Below are 17289 nucleotides of genomic sequence, written 5' to 3' on the forward strand. Positions count from 1 at the left end.
TGACACTGTTTAGCTCATAAGAGAAATATTTTAGTGACATAATGGGGAGGGTGAATTCTTTGACAGGATCTATATACGGAGGGGAGCTCCCCATTCTCACTAGCAGGGTAGTGACAGCTGATTCCTTGGTACCATCACCTCATGCCACAGATCCTAGGCAGATTGCAGGTTAGGGGCAGATAGCCCCACCATCCTACCTTAAATCTGCTAAGTAGTAAATGCAGTGTCTGGTTCTGCAGGGTGGGGGGTAACCCCTGCCCTCCTCAATGGTAACCATGTAAGGAAAACTCCGCAAAAGGAACCTCACAGTTTCCCTCCCCCATGGCCGCCTCCTATTGTGCTTTCATGGTGTTGTGTGTTTTTGCCCCCCCATTCCCGCAAGAAAGGAACAATTTCTCCCTTCCCCTCATCAGCAGTTCTTTCACACAATTGTCAGAATACACATTCAGTCGAGAGGAGTGAGGGGGAGAAGATAATTCACCCAAATGAAAATAAGAAGCAGCACTCACTATTTTTTTCTGCCTCTATTTATTTCCCAGCTTTTATTCTAACCTAATTAGTCACTCTTCATGGCAAACACAATTACAGCTTATTTCTTTTAGTATTCTGTAATAGTAAACTCAGTGTTTAAAATTCACAGTAACAGATGAAAATTACAAACTGCTTTAACTGTTTGGAATGAAGGCTAATGATCAGTAATGTTACATAGTTCATGATGAAGAGATTTCATTTTAAAGTAAAAAAATATACTTGTGTAACTAGAAAGATGAAAAGAAACACAGTCAGAGACTAGTGTTATTTACATGTCACTACAATGAAACAAAAGTTTTGTCAAGGCTTTACTGTAACATTCCTATTCTATAAATCTACTCATTTTGACAATTACTTCATTATTTTTGGAAAAAACAAAGAAGCTGAAATTTTGCAGTTTTATCCCTAATACTATACGGTCTTTAACCAGGCAACATTCACTTACAAAAAAACCGTCTTTTCCCAGCTCCTCAGCTAATGACATTTTTAACAAATTGTTGAATTCTTCAGAGACCATGAAAGGTGAGGAGAAGTTCAGAAGGAAGCCAGCCATCCAGAACTGGATTTAAAAACTGTTAAGAAAAAGGATTTTCAACCACTTCCAGACTGACAATGAGATGTGCTGGTCCAGTGGGCATAAGAGGAAAGAAAAAGCTGAGGCTGGGAATGTTGGAAAGCAGCTTTCAGTTGTTAGTGCAGTCAGCTTCACAAGCTCTCTAAAAATAATCTGTTTTCATAACAAAGAAACTCTGTTCCCTAAAAATCAATCTAAAGAATGACCTTGATAGATTTCCTACCACTAAACATGGCAATGGCTGTTTCTCTAGGCATAACTCATACTCAAACTCCCCCAAAAAGATATTGTAGCGTTACTGAGGAAACGTAATATTACTTCATAGGGAGAATGTAGAAATAGAGTGTCACGCAGTACAGAAGGAATTCCTATTTCTCCAAGAAAAAGAAAATTATATTGCAACCATAATCATCACAAAAATACATCTGGCACAAGATGACCAACTGGAAAGAGACTGAGTGAAATCCTGGCCACTTGAAATCATTCACGGTCATTTGTACAAGGTGTATCAGTCCACACTAAAGAGGTGCAAATTCTAGTAAACAGTAGCATGTTGTGCACTAACTGGCCTGTGTGGATCCTCCTGGTGTGCACTAAAAGTTCCCTAGTGAAAGTTAATATAGTTCCACATCAACGTGAACAAGGAAAACTTTTAGTGCACTCCAGGAGAGTCCTCACGGGCCAGTTAGTGCATAACATGCAAGTGTGCATGAGAAGTTACACCCTTCTAAGGCAGATTAATGAACCATGGAGACAAGGCCTTACTTCAGGGAACCAGAATTTCACCCATTCACTCTAACAGCAAATCATTATGTAAAAAACATTTTTAAATGATACATTACATGCAAGACAAATATTAAAATGATGCAAATGTTTGAATTACAATGCAGATATCTCTTGGACTTCTTTGCTAATTTAATACGGTAGAAGAAACCATAGGACCTTCATACACAAAAAAGCATCAGATTACGTGTGGTCAACAGAAAAATAAATGACCATGACCATATGATACCTGGAATATTGTAGCAGGTTCAATCTGGTTTTCCCACACTGGATCTTAAAAATGGGTATTGGCAAGTGGAAGTGGATCCAAAGGACAGGGAAAAGATTGCTTTCATAGCACGGTAAGGCCTGTGATCATTTAAAGTGATGGCTTTTGGCTTGTCCAATGCACCAGTCACATTGGAAAGTGTATTGCACAGCGTGCTGCTCTTAGTCTGTTTGTTATATCTATATGGTATCTGGGTGCATGCTAAAACTTTTGAACAAGAATTGATACGTTTACAAGTGATCTGTGATAAGCTTAATGCTGCCAAACTGAAACTGAACCCAAGGAAACATGAATTGTTTCAAAAAAGAGGTAATTTATCTTGGACATACAAACAGCAAAGGGGAAATTTTCACTGACAAAGAAAACGGAGGCTATGCAGAACTGGCCAACTCCCCAGACACTCAGTTTTGGAGATGCCAACAAAAAAAAAAAAGTTGTGAACCATTCCTATAATCTAAAAAATGCACTGCAGATTAATTCTAAGTCTTTAATACTTTGGCACAGGTTTTTTCCATCTCTTATACCATACTTCATCTTAAAAGTACAAGCTGTCCCCCTGTGACCAGAAAGTTTTCACTGTGGTATTCTGAGGCACCTTTCTAGGTGCCAAATGATTTTCCAGTCACACCACTATTTTTATACTAGGATCCTCTCTGTGGGAAGCTTTAGTTGCTCTGAACTCTGCTTCTACCACCCCACATGCATTGTTTTAGGGGATGAACCAGGAACATTTTGGCAAATTATGGGAAGAGAGGAGACAGCCATCTCCTCCTCAGCACACTCATTCCCTTGAGCAAACAATTCCCTGCTATCCTGCTTAGGGCAGCATCTGTAGTTAACTGCCCAACAAAGCCATCTGGACAAGGCATCAGCATTACCATGCTCATGTCCAGGCCTGTGTGAGACTGAAATCACAGCACTGCAGTTTTTCCAACCACCTGCCAAGTTGCCCTCAGGATTCCTGAATCTAAAGAATTATTGCAGGAAAGCATGGTCTGTCCTGACCACAAACTTCCTCCCATACAAATATTGGTGAAAGTGTTCTATGGATGTAGCCAGTGCCAGTAGTTCCTTTTGAGTGGTGCAATAACTTCTCTCTGGAAAAGACTTTTGCTGTAATAAGCCACCACCTTAAGTTCTTTGGGTTCCTATGTCAGTACTGACCCCAAACCATAAAAGCAGCTGTGACCAATATGAAAAGGGATTTTGAAACACAGATAGGCCAAGACAGGTGCAGTCATCAGAGCCTTTTTCAAATCTGAAAATGCTACATCACACTCTGCTAATCACTGAAATGGTTTCCCTTTCTTACCCAACCTATGCAATGGTCTTGCCATATTGGCAAACCCACAAATAAGGCTTCAGAAACAGGAGAAGAGTCCTACAAAACTCTGAACATTTGTGAAGGATTGGGCAAAGGAGACTCACCCGACCATTAGGCCATGTCCCAATACACTTCCCTCCACTCTCCACTTTTCTGTCCATTTCTCTCTCACTCGCTGAGCTGTCCTTTGTTGTCTGTTTTTTCTCCTCTCATTTCCACCCCCATTTTATTTTTGCTTTATTTGTTATTCTGATTTAGGTGGTGGTATTTTTTGTCACCATAGAATTTGTCCCTAAAGCCTGAATTTGGTTGATAAATGAAGAATAGCTTGCTTTTCTGGTACAATAAAAATAATTAATTATAATAATAATCCTAATGATCACTTTAATTAGTTTTTAAATATTAAATTCAGATGCATCTAAAAACCTGTGCACAGTTATGAAGACCAGGCATCCTTCTGAGTAACAAGATGATTTAGTTGCTACATTAATAAGCACTCTATAAATCAATGAAGCAAATAATTAAATAAAATACAGGTGGTGGCATTTTTGTCAGAGTAATGAAATATTTTACTCAGAGAAAAAATAATTAATAGTTTCTGGATGCAAAGCACATGTCCAGACCTGAAAGAGAGAAAGATCCCCTGGGTCTGCCTGCTATCTGCCTCAATAACCACAAATCTAATGACTTTATCAGTAAGCTCATCTACCTAGGTACTGGACAATCATAAAGGTGGTCTATTGCTCCAGGAAAGAGATTTTTATTATACAATGGAAGTGTTCATAGCTGAAGAGTCTTTGATAACATTAAATCAGACATAAAATACCTCAACCTACAATATAAGTAATGTCTGAAATCATACACACAAGGGCTACTTGTAGTGGCATTACCGTTATATGGCAGTTCCTTAATGAGTGTACTGGTATCAATTAAAGTTTAGTACTGTCTAGTTCTCACATTACGTTTTTATTCAGTAGATCTCAAAATGCTTTACAAAAGAGGTCAGTATCATTATCCCCATCTTACAGATGTGGAAACAAAGGCACAGGAAGTTCATGTAATTTGAGCTGGGAATCAAACCCAAGCCCTTAAGTTCCAATCCAATGCTCTATCCACTGGGCCACATAATTACTGCAGTACAACTTTCATAAATGCAGCTTTTGTTACAAACTCAGAATGTGTGTCAGGTATGCTGAAGGGGTCACTGAGGTTGATGAACCTTTTGATCAAACTTGGGCAGAGTTTGGAGTGAACCTCAACAGATCTATGATTTTGGGTGGAAGCCGTTAGAAACCCAGTGGTTTTGCCTGGTTTCATCTGGACACCAGGAAAAACTTGTCAGGCCGTCAGCTCGTTTTTGCTTTGGGTTTGAACCTAAAACTTGAAAGTGAAGCAGAACAGACAAGGATCCACATGAAGCAAAACCAGAAACTAGGTTGGCACAAGTCTTCGGAGTTAAAAGTGCACAGTTCTAGTGGAAATGTCTTGTTTTCAGTGTGGCCTCTGGGAAATAACTCTTATTTTGCTTGATCACTTTTCTCCCATAAGCCATTTATAATTTGCTTTTGCGATCTGCTGTTTAAGTGTTTGATCCTGTTTGGTGCCTTTCTGCATAGACTATACCTCCCTTTGACAGTTACCTGAGTGTTACACTTTGGAAATACTTGCATATATTTTGTCTTGCTGATAACAATGATTCAGTTTGAATTTATTTAGGTTTTGCAATTTGTAGCTACTAATAAGTAATTTAAACTCTGATTACTACACAGCTGCATCTATTTAAATTTTAAACAAACAGTAAAACAAATGTCTTTTGACTAAAACATGTTACTTTTCACCCCAATTCCTTTATACTGTGTTCTGGTTAATTCGGCAAAAATCTGACATCTCCTGCCTCACAGACATCAGTTACTTGAGTTGTACGTATGGGCACATTTGTCTTATGTACGAAGAAATCAGTAGTGCTGTAAACCATCATTTGAAAAGTCATGTTCTTCTGTATTCTCTTTCCCGCTCTCTCCTCCCGCCCATATACAATGTGTTTAAAAATTCCACAGAGCCACTGAATTGGAGAACCCATGATGATAAAGAAGGGCTAATTGATAGGTTCATAGATCACTCTGTCTCACCGTGGCACAGGCAGAAGCAGGGCGGAGGAGACAGGCAACTCCACCAGATTGTCTTTGTGGAATTTCCTAGTGATTAAATGCCTCAGGTAAGAGGGTTCTGAGGAGTGCAGAGCAGGTAGGGAGCACAGCCTAGTATTTATGGAAAGAGAAACTCTAGCCCTAGAGGCACAGGCCTATACACAAAAGGCACTCTTCCCAGCCCTCCTGTTTCTCCACAGTTATGCCACAGCAGCTGCAGAGAGGATCCAGAGGGAGTCACTATTGTAACAATCAGGTTTTGGTTTGGGTTAGCTCGACGTGATGTTGTGGGGAGTGGCTGGTCTTCCTCTCCATATCTTCCTATATCCAGCAGGAGCACTTTCACAGGATGGTGGATTCGCTGGAGCTGGGCCTTCACCCTTCCAAAGCCCTTTGTGGCATTCCCTCTCTTTGTGACGCCAGAGGAAAAGCTCTAGACTACCAAACTTTGAGATGGAAAAAACCTATTGGGTTATTTAACTCACTGTCCAGAGAGGGACTAATCCAGATCTGTTATCAACAGTATCTTCTACAATGCTTTGTCCAGACTAGTTTTAAATGACTCTAGAGAGTCTCCTGTCTCTAATTTGTTTTCTGAATATCATGAAATCAACAAAAGTTCATTTTTCTTGCATCTATTTAGGCTATGGAGATTATCTTGTTTTAAACCTGCCAGTGGAAGCAATGGTAGGTTCAGCTTCCCAGCCAGGTAATTGGAAGTTATCAGCCAAAAAAGGAGACAAGGGTGAGAAGAAAGGCATTTTGTGGGTTGAAACCTCTGTCATTGAGGCAATGAATAACTGCATGCAGAACATAGCATATTCTATGGCAAGAGAACTGTCCATTATGTGACTACAACTAAGTAGTCATTAATCCCCTTATTCAGAGTGCTGCTGAGATTCTATATTTTGGACAAATGTTGGATTATAAATCCTTCAGTGCCTTGTAAATTACAGCCTGAGGATTGTAAATCTTCTAGTCATTTCCTGAATAGTTGCATTCCTGAGAAACTTCCAGTTCACAAAGTATAAATGTGAGCAAAATTTCCCTCCCTTTCACACCACCCTCATCCCCACAACCTGATCCTCCTCCCACTGAAGTCAATTGAAATACTAACTTCAATGAAATCAAGATTGGGCCCTGAAAACTTTACTAAGGCTGTTGTGACTTGTGTATTTCTAGCAAAGAGCAGAGACCCTGAATTCTGAATTAATGTTTTCTCATTCAAAAGAGATTGTAAATTAACATGACTGATTATCCTTAATTGTTTTAATAATCACCTCGGCTATAGTCTATCAGGCAAAGTCCCTCTTCATGATATCAATTTCATGTAACCAAGAGATACTGAATCCAAACACTTCCATGGTCTGTCTCTGACAGTGCTCATGTTATCATTTATTCACTCCAAGTATAAATACCTCACTGATGTGGCAATCTTGATTTAAGGCTTGAACCTGCAAAACCCATAGTCACACAAATAACCTCATTATTCTCATGGAAATCAGAACTACTTGCACAAGGAAGGGCTGGCAGCACGGACAGCACAAGGATGAAAACGACAGGGTTCCATGCGCCAGGATAACAATACATGTTTAGTTTCCAGTCTCTCGCGAATATCATTATCAGTTACATAGAGGGTATACAGTAATTAAAAATGAAAAATCTCAAAATCTGAGCTATGAAACCATCCAACTGTCTGCAGACTCCAACAAAACAATATATTTCTTACACTTGTTTACGTCTCTGAAATTTGGTGAGCCGGGGTTTGATTACTGAGTTCCCAATAAACTGTGCATTTGATTTTAAACAATATTTTCAATGGTAACACTAATTAAAGCTCAGGCCTGGGCAGTGCTGAGCATGGAAACTGAGTCCACTCAGCATCGGCCAAGTACAAATCACCTTGCAAAACTGGTCCAAATGTTTACCCAAAAAAGGGTATAAGAAAAATACTGAAGCCAACAACCTTAATATGGGACTGTTAATATAGGAATGTCAATTGTAATGAGTAATAGCATGTGTGAGGACTCAAAGATTTGTTTCATGTTTGCATTTGGGGGGGCAGGAGTGGGGGAAATCATCCTAGTAACTTGGTTTGTTTCAGATCCCTGGATATCAATATTGTCTGATCAGACAGTGTTCTTGGCAATGTTTGAAGCCTTTAAGTAGGAATATTTGGGGTGAAATATAGGGAAAGAAGGAGAGAAGCAGACCATAGGAATTTTCACTCTTCTCTACCCTGAGGCCCAAAGAGGGGAGCTGCAGATGGGTGCAGTGGAAAAGTGACCTCATCATTTCCTTGCTCTGATGATTTCCTGTCCCTTCCCCCTGCATGGTCCACAGAAGGTGGAGAGCCTGGCTAGCAGACTAGGCAAAAAGCGAGATATGCGATCTGCGTCTTTTTAACTCTGTCTGATCATGACTAAGCTACAGAGAGATAGAGGAGAGTTGATTGTGTCTCCTAGTAAGGATCTAGTGCTATCCAGTAAGGGATAGATGGAAGAAATATCTTGCAGCCCAATGTTTTTGGACCGTCAGTTGTGAACAGTGAATTTTCCAAACAGTACAGATAATCACGCTTTTCCGCAAATGTATTACACCTCTACCCCGATATAACGCTGTCCTCGGGAGCCAAAAAATCTTAATGTGTTATAGGTGAAATCATGTTATATCAAACTTGCTTTGATCTTCCAGAGTATGTATCCCCGCCACCCCGGAGCGCTGCTTTACCGTGTTATATCCGAATTCGTGTTACATTGGGGTTGCGTTATATCGGGGTAGTGGTGTATTTCATGCTCCCATGTGTCTCCACATTCCTCTACAATGGAGCAAAAGCAACAAAAAATTCCATGGGTCTAATTACCCCCTTTCTGAACTGGTGGTACCAAGATATGCGGAGCTATAGCAGAAGTGCTCAGAAGCATCCTGCCTGCAGGAGATCAAAGCTTTGAGAAAAGAGCTTGAAAGGCGAATCATGAACTCTTCCCTGTTCCTGCTGCCATATACTAGCAGGCACACAGAGGATGGTGAGGCTCTTACCACATCTCCATCTCAACTGGCCTCCCCCTGCAGGACTGTGCTGAGCTACTGAGCATACTAGCTGGCTCATCAATTTTGGGCTAAAGGAAAGACTAGGGGCTAGAGCCCCAGCTAGTATAATGAGACATAGCTCCACTGGCTTCAATGGAGCTATGGCAATTTACACCAACTAAGGATCTGGCCCTCAGTTTATATTTTGTACCTGATGCTGTTTCCCTGTTCAGGTGCACTAAAAATGCCTTATTGCTCCTTCTGCAGACCTAGAAATTCAGTCCTGGTGCTCCAGTAAGACCTATGCATCAGGACCAAGGTCCAAGTGCAGCAAACAACAGGAAAGCAATAGAGAGCAAAGGGTTTGGATTTGTTGGTAACGTAATCACAATCATGGTATTATTTTTATGCAAAGACAAGAGCTGTCCGAAAGGCTCAAAAACGTGACAAGCCTATAGAAGAAGGAAAACTTAAATTCAAGTACATTAAAATGTCAATGCTTTGGGCTTGGGAATAAAGAAAGAGAGCAGACATTTAAACCAATATAATTATGCTGACAAATGGTCTGTTTATGGAATCCTGGAATGGGAAAACACAAGTAGAAACCACTAATAAGCTCCTAAATAATTATAGACAGAATAATTATATTATTAGGTGAAAGAAATAAAGCCAGACATTACTCAATAAAAACAATGGAAAGCAAAGCCAAACATCATGAGAGATATAACAGGCTCACCGAGACTATCGATAGTCTAGATTGAGCATTATTAGAGATAAAGTTGGGCTTCTAGCTATAATGAGATAATGACAAAAGTACCTTTCCTGTAACTACTGTTTCAGTGTCAGCATAGGGTAAATCAGCAGGACAAAGTAGGATACTGAAAAAAAGTCATTGGGTGATCGAACTGGCAGAAGGGAATATGTGACATTGTGTGGTGTGATGGGGAAGGGAGTTTCAGATTTCAGTCAGTGAGGGGCAACACACATGATATGGGATTTCACTTAGAAGGGTGAGAAAAAAGTGCATCATAAAGACACAGAAAGCAAAATAAAAAGCAATCAAGAAAGCAATGAATATAAGAGCAAATATATACTTTCTTCTCTCATTCCTGAAAGTGCCTTCCATCTCTAGGTTATGCTGTGGAGGTGGGAGATGCATATTACCCACTTTGATGGGTACTTGCGCACACATGCAAATTTTGCTGTAAAGCAGAACTGTGAGGGAGATAAATCCTTAAATCTACCATGTTTGGCAGAAATTCCTGATGGAACATGCCCTCTAAGAAGACTCAAATGATTTACACCAGCTGAGGATCTGTCCCAAAGTTGTACTCTTCTTTTTTGTTATCTAGTTTAAATGGAACCAGATTTCTTTGTGAGTGGAAGAAAGGAGCAGGGGAGAAGAGAGGGAGGCTGCACATACAGACAATTTCCTCAAGTTTGACCACTGTCAGTCTAGCTTCCCTTATGGAAGCATGGCCCCAGGACCCTTCTTTCAACAGCCCCCTGCTCTGTGTGTGGCCCCTGGATAGAAGTCTTTTTCCTGGGAGGGAGTTTGGTGCAGGAGGGGTTGGGGCAGGGGATTGGGGTGCAGGAGGAGGTGCGGGGTCCAGGAGGGAGTTTGGGTGCAGGAGGGGATTCTGATTTGGGACAGGGGGTTGGGGTGAAGGAGAGGGTGTGAGGTGTAGGCTCCGGCCAGGAGGCGCTTACCACAGGCAGCTCCCGGCCAGCGGTGCAGCATGGCTTAGGCTGCCTGCCTGCCATAGCCCCACACTGCTCCTGGGAGCAGCTGGTTGCTAGCACGTCTCTGCACGCCCCTTGGGAACTGTGGGGACAGTGTTGGGGATGGAGCTGCCTTCCTCCAACTCGCCAGAGGCCACAGAGACGTGCCAGCAGCCAGCCACTTCTGGGAGTGGCGTGGGGCCACAGTATGCAGACAGCCTGCCTGAGCACCCTTTTAGCAGCCCGGAGATCACTCCCTGTGTTTTATTTTTGTGGGACCCGCCTTGAGCTGGAGCCCTAGGCTGCAGCCCCTAAAGCCTCTGCCTTAATCCAGCCCTGACCTTAACCACTGCATGCGCTAGACAATTATCTAAATTTCATTAGACACAGAGCTAGTGTGGCTCCATATACAAACCTTCCTGATTGTAAAATTATAGCACTTGCATGGAAAAAAGCAAAACGTCAGTGTAGTGACAAAGCAGAACACTTCATATTGGAGACATGTGGGTATGCAGCCAGTTATAAAACCTCAGTTACAGACAGCCCCCCAACCTGAAGTAAATACTCACTAGCAACTACACACCACAGAAACACCAACCCAGGAACCAAACCCTGTAACAAACCCCACTGCCTTCTCTGTCCCCATATCTACTCTAGCGATTCCATCAGAGGACCCAAGCACACCATCAGAGCCTCATTCACCTGTACATCTACTAATGTGATATATGCCATCATGTGCCAGCAATGCCCCTCTGCCATGTACATTGGCCAAACCGGACAGTCTCTACATAAAAGGATAAATGGACACAAATGAGACATCAGGAATAGTAACATACAAAAAAAAATTGGAGACCATTTCAATCACCCTGGCCATTCAATAAAAGATTTAAAAGTAGCCATTCTTCAACAAAAAAAAGCTTCAAAAACAGACTTCAAAGAGAAACTGCAGAGCTACAATTCATTTGCAAACTTAACACCAGCAATTTGGGCTTGAACAGGGACTGGGAGTGCCTGGCTCAATACAAAAGCAATTTTCCCTCTCTCTGTATTGACACCTCCACCCCTGGGGGGAGGGATAGCTCAGTGGTTTGAGCATTGGCCTGCTAAACCCAAGCTTGTGAGTTCAATCCTTGAGGGGGCCATTTAGGGAACTGGGGTAAAGATCTGTCTGGTGATTGGTTCTGCTTTGAGCAGGGGGTTGGACTAGATGACCTGAGGTCCCTTCAAACCCTGATACTCTATTTTCTGATTCTAAATAATTGGGAGTAGACCACATTCACCTTGACTAAATTGGCCTTCAACATAGGTTTTTCCACTTGTAAGGTAACTTCCTTCTCTTCATGTGCCAATATGTGATTATGCCTGTATCTGTAATTTTTACTCCACGCATCTGAAGAAGTGGGTTTTTTACCCGTGAAACTTTATGCCCAAATAAATCTGTTAGTCTTTAAGGTCCCACCAGACTCCTCATTGTTTTTGTGGATACAGACTAACATGGCTACCCCCTCTAATAGTTATAAAACCTATGTTTTTTGTCATCTACTTCTGATACTTCATCTGCAAAGGAGGGAAAATGGTAGCCTGGCATCTCTACAAGTGCAGAGTTAAAGTAGTTTGGCTATCTTAATTGGGAATTTCCATAATTTCAAATATTTGGGTTTCTTATAAGTGCAACCTTAACTTTGAATTTCCTGAGTCTCTGAGTGAGTGACTGACAGACACGTATAGAGGTAGTATATGTTCAGAACTCTGATACATGTCTGCAATCTTCACTTCACCTTAAGTTTTTTGTATGAGAATACTTCTGTTGTAAGACTCTTAAGAAATTTGTTAAATGAAAGCCATTAACTGTAGCAATGCTACATGATAAAATGCAAACATAAAAAAAGACATATTGCTAGGTGCTAAAAATATATTTAAAAGAATGACCTATGAATAATTTTCTCACCTAATGGAAAAATACACATACAACTCAGTGCCCGTAAAAAACTCTACATCAAAACAAAATATGTTACAATAAAAACATAACAAAGAAAACCAAGTACATAAACTATCCATTACGTAAGCCATATCTACTTTGGGGCACTTCCAATAGCTAGCTAAAGGAATGATTAAGCAGGATGGTGATTCAATTCCTTCCTCAGTTGAGCACAGCAAAAGTCTATAGAGGCAGCTGTAATACAGCATGACTTAAGGCAAGACATATTAAGGATGGGAAGAACAGACTGTCAGTGATCTAATTCTCTACCTCCATTCTCAAAAGTACACACTGACTTTGATCTAGTGTCCAGACTCACCCCTCTTTTGGGGGCTTGGCTTATAACGAAGGCTAAAATTTAATCATGAGTATTTTTAGTAAAAGTCATGGACAGGTCATGCGTAAAAAAACAAAAAATCACGGCCCCTGACCTGTCCATGATTGATACTAAAAATACTCATGATTGAATCTTTGGGGGGGAGGCTGCAGTGGGGAAGTTGGGGGACCCATTGCGGGGGAGGAAATCCATGGAATCCATGACTTCTGCGACCTCTGTGACAGACACAGAGCCCTAATTATAACAAACGACCTAAATCTCAGTGTAAGCCCCCACTTCCTGCCTGAGTATGGTTGTTCCAGTAGTTTCCTTTCCAGGATCTCTTCTGTGTTAGCTTCCTATCACCTCTGCCCTGAGAGACACTCCAGCCTCTCTAGTATCCTGGGAGGAGTTAATGAGCCACACTTACCAACTTCAGGAGTTCTATGCAGGTTTCTAACATCTGCTAATAGTAGTAGGTCAACGGAGAAGCCTGCTATCTTGTTACATACCCAATCCTTCTTTAGGTACAAAAATACTGGGAAAGTATATCCAACTCTTTTTTCTTTCCTCCTTGCCCATCAACAGGCATCACTGCTAATCTGAATGTTATCACTGGTTCTCATGAGCTGAGCATGGCATTTAGCAGCAAACAGGAAAAGTTGAGGCAGTGGAGGTCTGCAGAAAGACAACAGTTCCCTTTGGAAGAAGCTAATAATGGTAAAAAACAACAATTTTAAAATTTAAAGCTAAAGAAATGGAAAGCATACACAGCACGCCGACAATGCCGAAAACCAGAACCATTCAGCATTATTATTTTAAACAGGTCAGGGAGAATGATTCAAGAACATCATGCACCAAAGAGTCTAAAGGAAGCTTACCAAACGTGCCACGCTAGGGGGAGAAAAATGAAACATGGAACGAAACCAGACATGCAATAGCTCAGTTGGACAGCAAATTTCACAGAAGTTATAGAAATGCAGGGTTGGAAGGGGCCTCAAAAGATCATCTAGTCTATCCTCAAGCTTTGAGGGAGGATTAAGCATTTAATACTATTTTACCACGTGTAAACACATTAGAAATCTAAATAAAACTACTCAGGTGGAAAAGACAACCCAGAGAAAAGACAACAATTAGCATTTTCTGAAAATCTCCAACAGCCTACAATGATTTGGGGAAAATGAAAAATCAGATTTCACCTATGTTTCTATTACTGGTGCTGAAGAATGGAAAGGAGAAAGGGAAGTTGATTCCCATTCTAAGGAAATGGTTCCTAAAATTCTGTCTTTGAATATTTCTATTGCATGTCTCAAAGGAAAGCTAATCCAGACACAGTCCCATTATGTTTCAGGTTGGGACCACCATAATAAAGAGAAGTTCCTTGTTGCTAGGCACCAAAAGAGACACTATGAGATTGATAAATAATTCCAGCTCTGAGGATGCCGAGGCTGAATACAGAATTGGGGCAGATGACAGCTGCATCTATGCAGCATTATGTGGAATCAAACTGTGGATGTGGTAAGTTTGTGGACAGAGCAGAGGGCTCCTTTGTACGGATTGATGCTCTTCTCTCCTGGATCATGGACACAGTGTTCACTAGGGTTTCAGTCAGCTCTGAGGAACTGCTGCAAGGAGAGAAGGTGACCAGAAGAGAGTCCTTGTAGTTACAAAGTTAAATAGGGGAGATGTCTTATTTGGAGTGTGGAGGAGCTGACAGGGTGCCTGTACCTGCCATGTGCATGCAATGGTAGTTCTTCTGGGTCTTGACTTCTTTACTACCTGACAGCTATATCATATCAGAGATGCCAGCCAGGAGTGCTGAGACAGAGGAGTACCAGTCCTCTAAGGTTCCCTCTAATTGTCTGTCAATCAATCACTGGAAAAAATCTCCCTATACTGGAGATGTCACCCCTCAGGACTTAAACCTCTACGACCATGAACCCCCAGAGTACAGCCCTAGCCAGCTCTATACTCCAGACACATCACTGGCAAGGATTTTAGTCAGCTTGGAAAAGAAAATAACCACAATAATATTTTTGCTACAATATCTGCTCCCTTTAAAAATACCTTCCAGACTTATGCGTTTTTTTGTTATTGCAAATATTTTATCTTGGTCCTCTATCATTTCAGTGCCTGCACTGGGATATTTAAAATCATTATCAGTTAAAAAGAAGACCATGTTTTCCTTCCCAAATTTTGCTATCAACAGCTTCTGTTGATTGCCACTAGTTTCCTGCTCAGGTTTTGCAAGTTAACTCCTTTTCCAGACAGTTTTTAAAAGGTTGGTAAATAATTTTCTTTCACTGCTCTCCTTGGTACTTTTAGAATTTGCACTGTTCCCTGGTTATCCAAAATTTTATTTGCTAGTCTAAAAGAGCTCTCTAGATCAGAGATTAAATTCCATCTTATCTCTTTTCCCAAGTCAAGAACAAAGGAGGCCTCTGTTTTGCCAGAGTCAGTATACTTACACAGGTTTCTCGCTGAATGCACTGTAGGACTCTCTTGGCAGGGACAAGGAAATCAATTAGGCACCTGAGGCCATCTCCTTGATACAGCTTTTCAACTATGCTGAAAAGCTGCCACAGGACAGTGGCAGCTGTGGCCTCGAAAGGCGGGTATAAAGCAGAGAGAGTGTTCTGGGTGTAGGTGTCAAGGGACTCCGAGTCCTGAAATAAAAAGCAACGTGATAGCAATTTGTGAGAATCAAACATCTAACAGTAAATAAAACACTTTAAAACTTCAATCTATTGATTTCATGGGGTATACGCTGGTGGGGGGCTGTTCTTCTATTTTGCCCAATTTGTATAGTAACTAAAAAGTGTTTTAGCCATTTTTTAAATCATAGTTCAAACTTCTGTAATTTAAACCCCATTCAGCTCTGTTTAAACTTCAATGAAGCTCAACATTTCTTAGAATCAGATTTAGTTGAAACAACTTCACACAAGTTCAGTCATTTATCCAAAATATGAAATGCTGGCACACCAAGCTTCAGTCAAAGTGCATTTCTTAATGCTTCCAACAAGTTAGTCTCTATTCTGAAATCATGTTTTGCAAAAAGGTCTTCACTTGCATTTAGCCTCTGAAGCACATTTTTTACATGTATTTTTGGTAAAGAGAATAGAAGACAGCACCCATAAAATGACATACTCCAAATCTTTTTATATATTGATATATAATATATAAATATATATACAAACACACACACACAGAGATAGATATATATCATGACATAACATTTATGAACAAAGTTGAAATACCACCTTATAACAACATAGTATAAACACTGTGATAGCAACTCTCTAGTACAGGCCTGCACAACATGCGGCCCGCGGAGGTTCACTGTGCGGCCCGTGGCTGGGAATCAAAGGGCTCTGGGCTGCCCGCAACCACCGGGAGCCCAGAGCCCTGTAAATCCCAGCCACCGCTGGAATTCAAAAGGCTCTGAGCTGCCCACAGCCACGGGGAGCCCAGAGCCCTTTAAATCTCAGCCGTGGCCGAGATTCAAAAGGCTCTGCACTGCCCGCAGCTGCAGGGAGCCCAGAGCCTTGTAAATCTCAGCCGTGGCCGAGATTCAAAAGGCTCTGCGCTGCCGGCAGTGGCGGGGAGCCCTGAGCCCTTTAAATCTCAGCCCCAGCCTGGATCCATAGGGCTCAGGGCTGCCCGCAGCCACAGGGAGCCCAGAGCCCTTTAAATCCCAGCCGCCAGGGCCAGCTTTAGGCCAATTCAACAAATTTCCCTGAATCGGGCCCGCCCCTAAGAGGGCCCCATGCCCAAGCCCCAGTAGGGTGTTGTGGCAAAAGCCAGTGCGCTGTACCGGGGTGGCCCAGCTTCCCCAGGGGGCAATATAAAAGGCCTGGGGCTCCCAGCAGGCCCTTTAAATTGCCACCAGAGCACCACTGCTGGAGCCCTGGGATAGGGCTGTGGGGCTCTGGGGGCTATTTAAAAAGTCTGGGGCTCCCGTTGCTTCTACTGCCCCAGCCCTTTAAATAGCCACCGGAGCCCCACCGCTTCCCCAGGGTTCCCGTGGCTATTTACAGGGCTGGGGCAGTGGAAGCAGGGGAGCCCCGGGCCCTTTAAATAGCCCCTGAGCCCCGGGCTGCTGCTGCTACCCCAGTGGTGGAGGGAGGAGGAGGGGGCACTCACCATACAGGATGGGCTGTACCCCCTGTACCTGCACCAGCCCTGCACCCACTGCCCTGCCTACACCAGTTCCTGTCTGCAGCCAGCCCCGCACCACCTGCCTTGCCTCCAGCCCTGCATCAGCCCGTCTCCAGCCAGCCCTGCACCCCCTGCCCTGTCTCCAGCCAGCACCTGCCATACCACCTGTCCTGCCCGCACCAGCCCTGCACCCCCTGCCCTGTCTCCAGCCAACTCCTGCTGCATCCCCCTGCCTGAAGCCAGCCAGTCCCACACTCCTTTGTCTCTAGCCCTGCCAACCCATGCCGCACCCCTCCTGTGGCTCTGCCTGAAGCCAGCCAGCCCACCTCATCCCCTGTCTCCAGCCTGCCTCATACCCCTTGCCCAGCTTGCAGCCAGACCCTACCTCCAATCCCCTCCCCTCCCCACCTCCAGCCAGCCCCATGTCCACTAGTGCCTTTCAGTTCCCAGGGAAGTAA

The 17289-nt window shown here is 42.6% G+C and overlaps 1 protein-coding gene across 6 annotated transcripts in view; it reads right to left on the reverse strand.

The window, feature by feature from the left end:
• The window catches only part of PLEKHG4B (pleckstrin homology and RhoGEF domain containing G4B), a 222456-nt gene that overhangs the window by 85554 nt on the left and 119613 nt on the right, over positions 1–17289 (reverse strand). For all 6 annotated transcript variants that reach the window (XR_007772354.1, XM_050938129.1, XM_050938126.1 and 3 more), the window contains one exon: positions 15142–15339. Coding sequence is in view for 5 of the 6 variants with exons in the window: in XM_050938129.1 (XP_050794086.1) it covers positions 15142–15339 (198 nt within the window). In the remaining variant the exon portion in view is untranslated. The remainder of the gene's footprint in view (positions 1–15141; positions 15340–17289) is intronic.

Source organism: Gopherus flavomarginatus, chromosome 2, assembly GCF_025201925.1.
Source record: "Gopherus flavomarginatus isolate rGopFla2 chromosome 2, rGopFla2.mat.asm, whole genome shotgun sequence".
Classification (NCBI taxonomy): domain Eukaryota; kingdom Metazoa; phylum Chordata; order Testudines; family Testudinidae; genus Gopherus; species Gopherus flavomarginatus.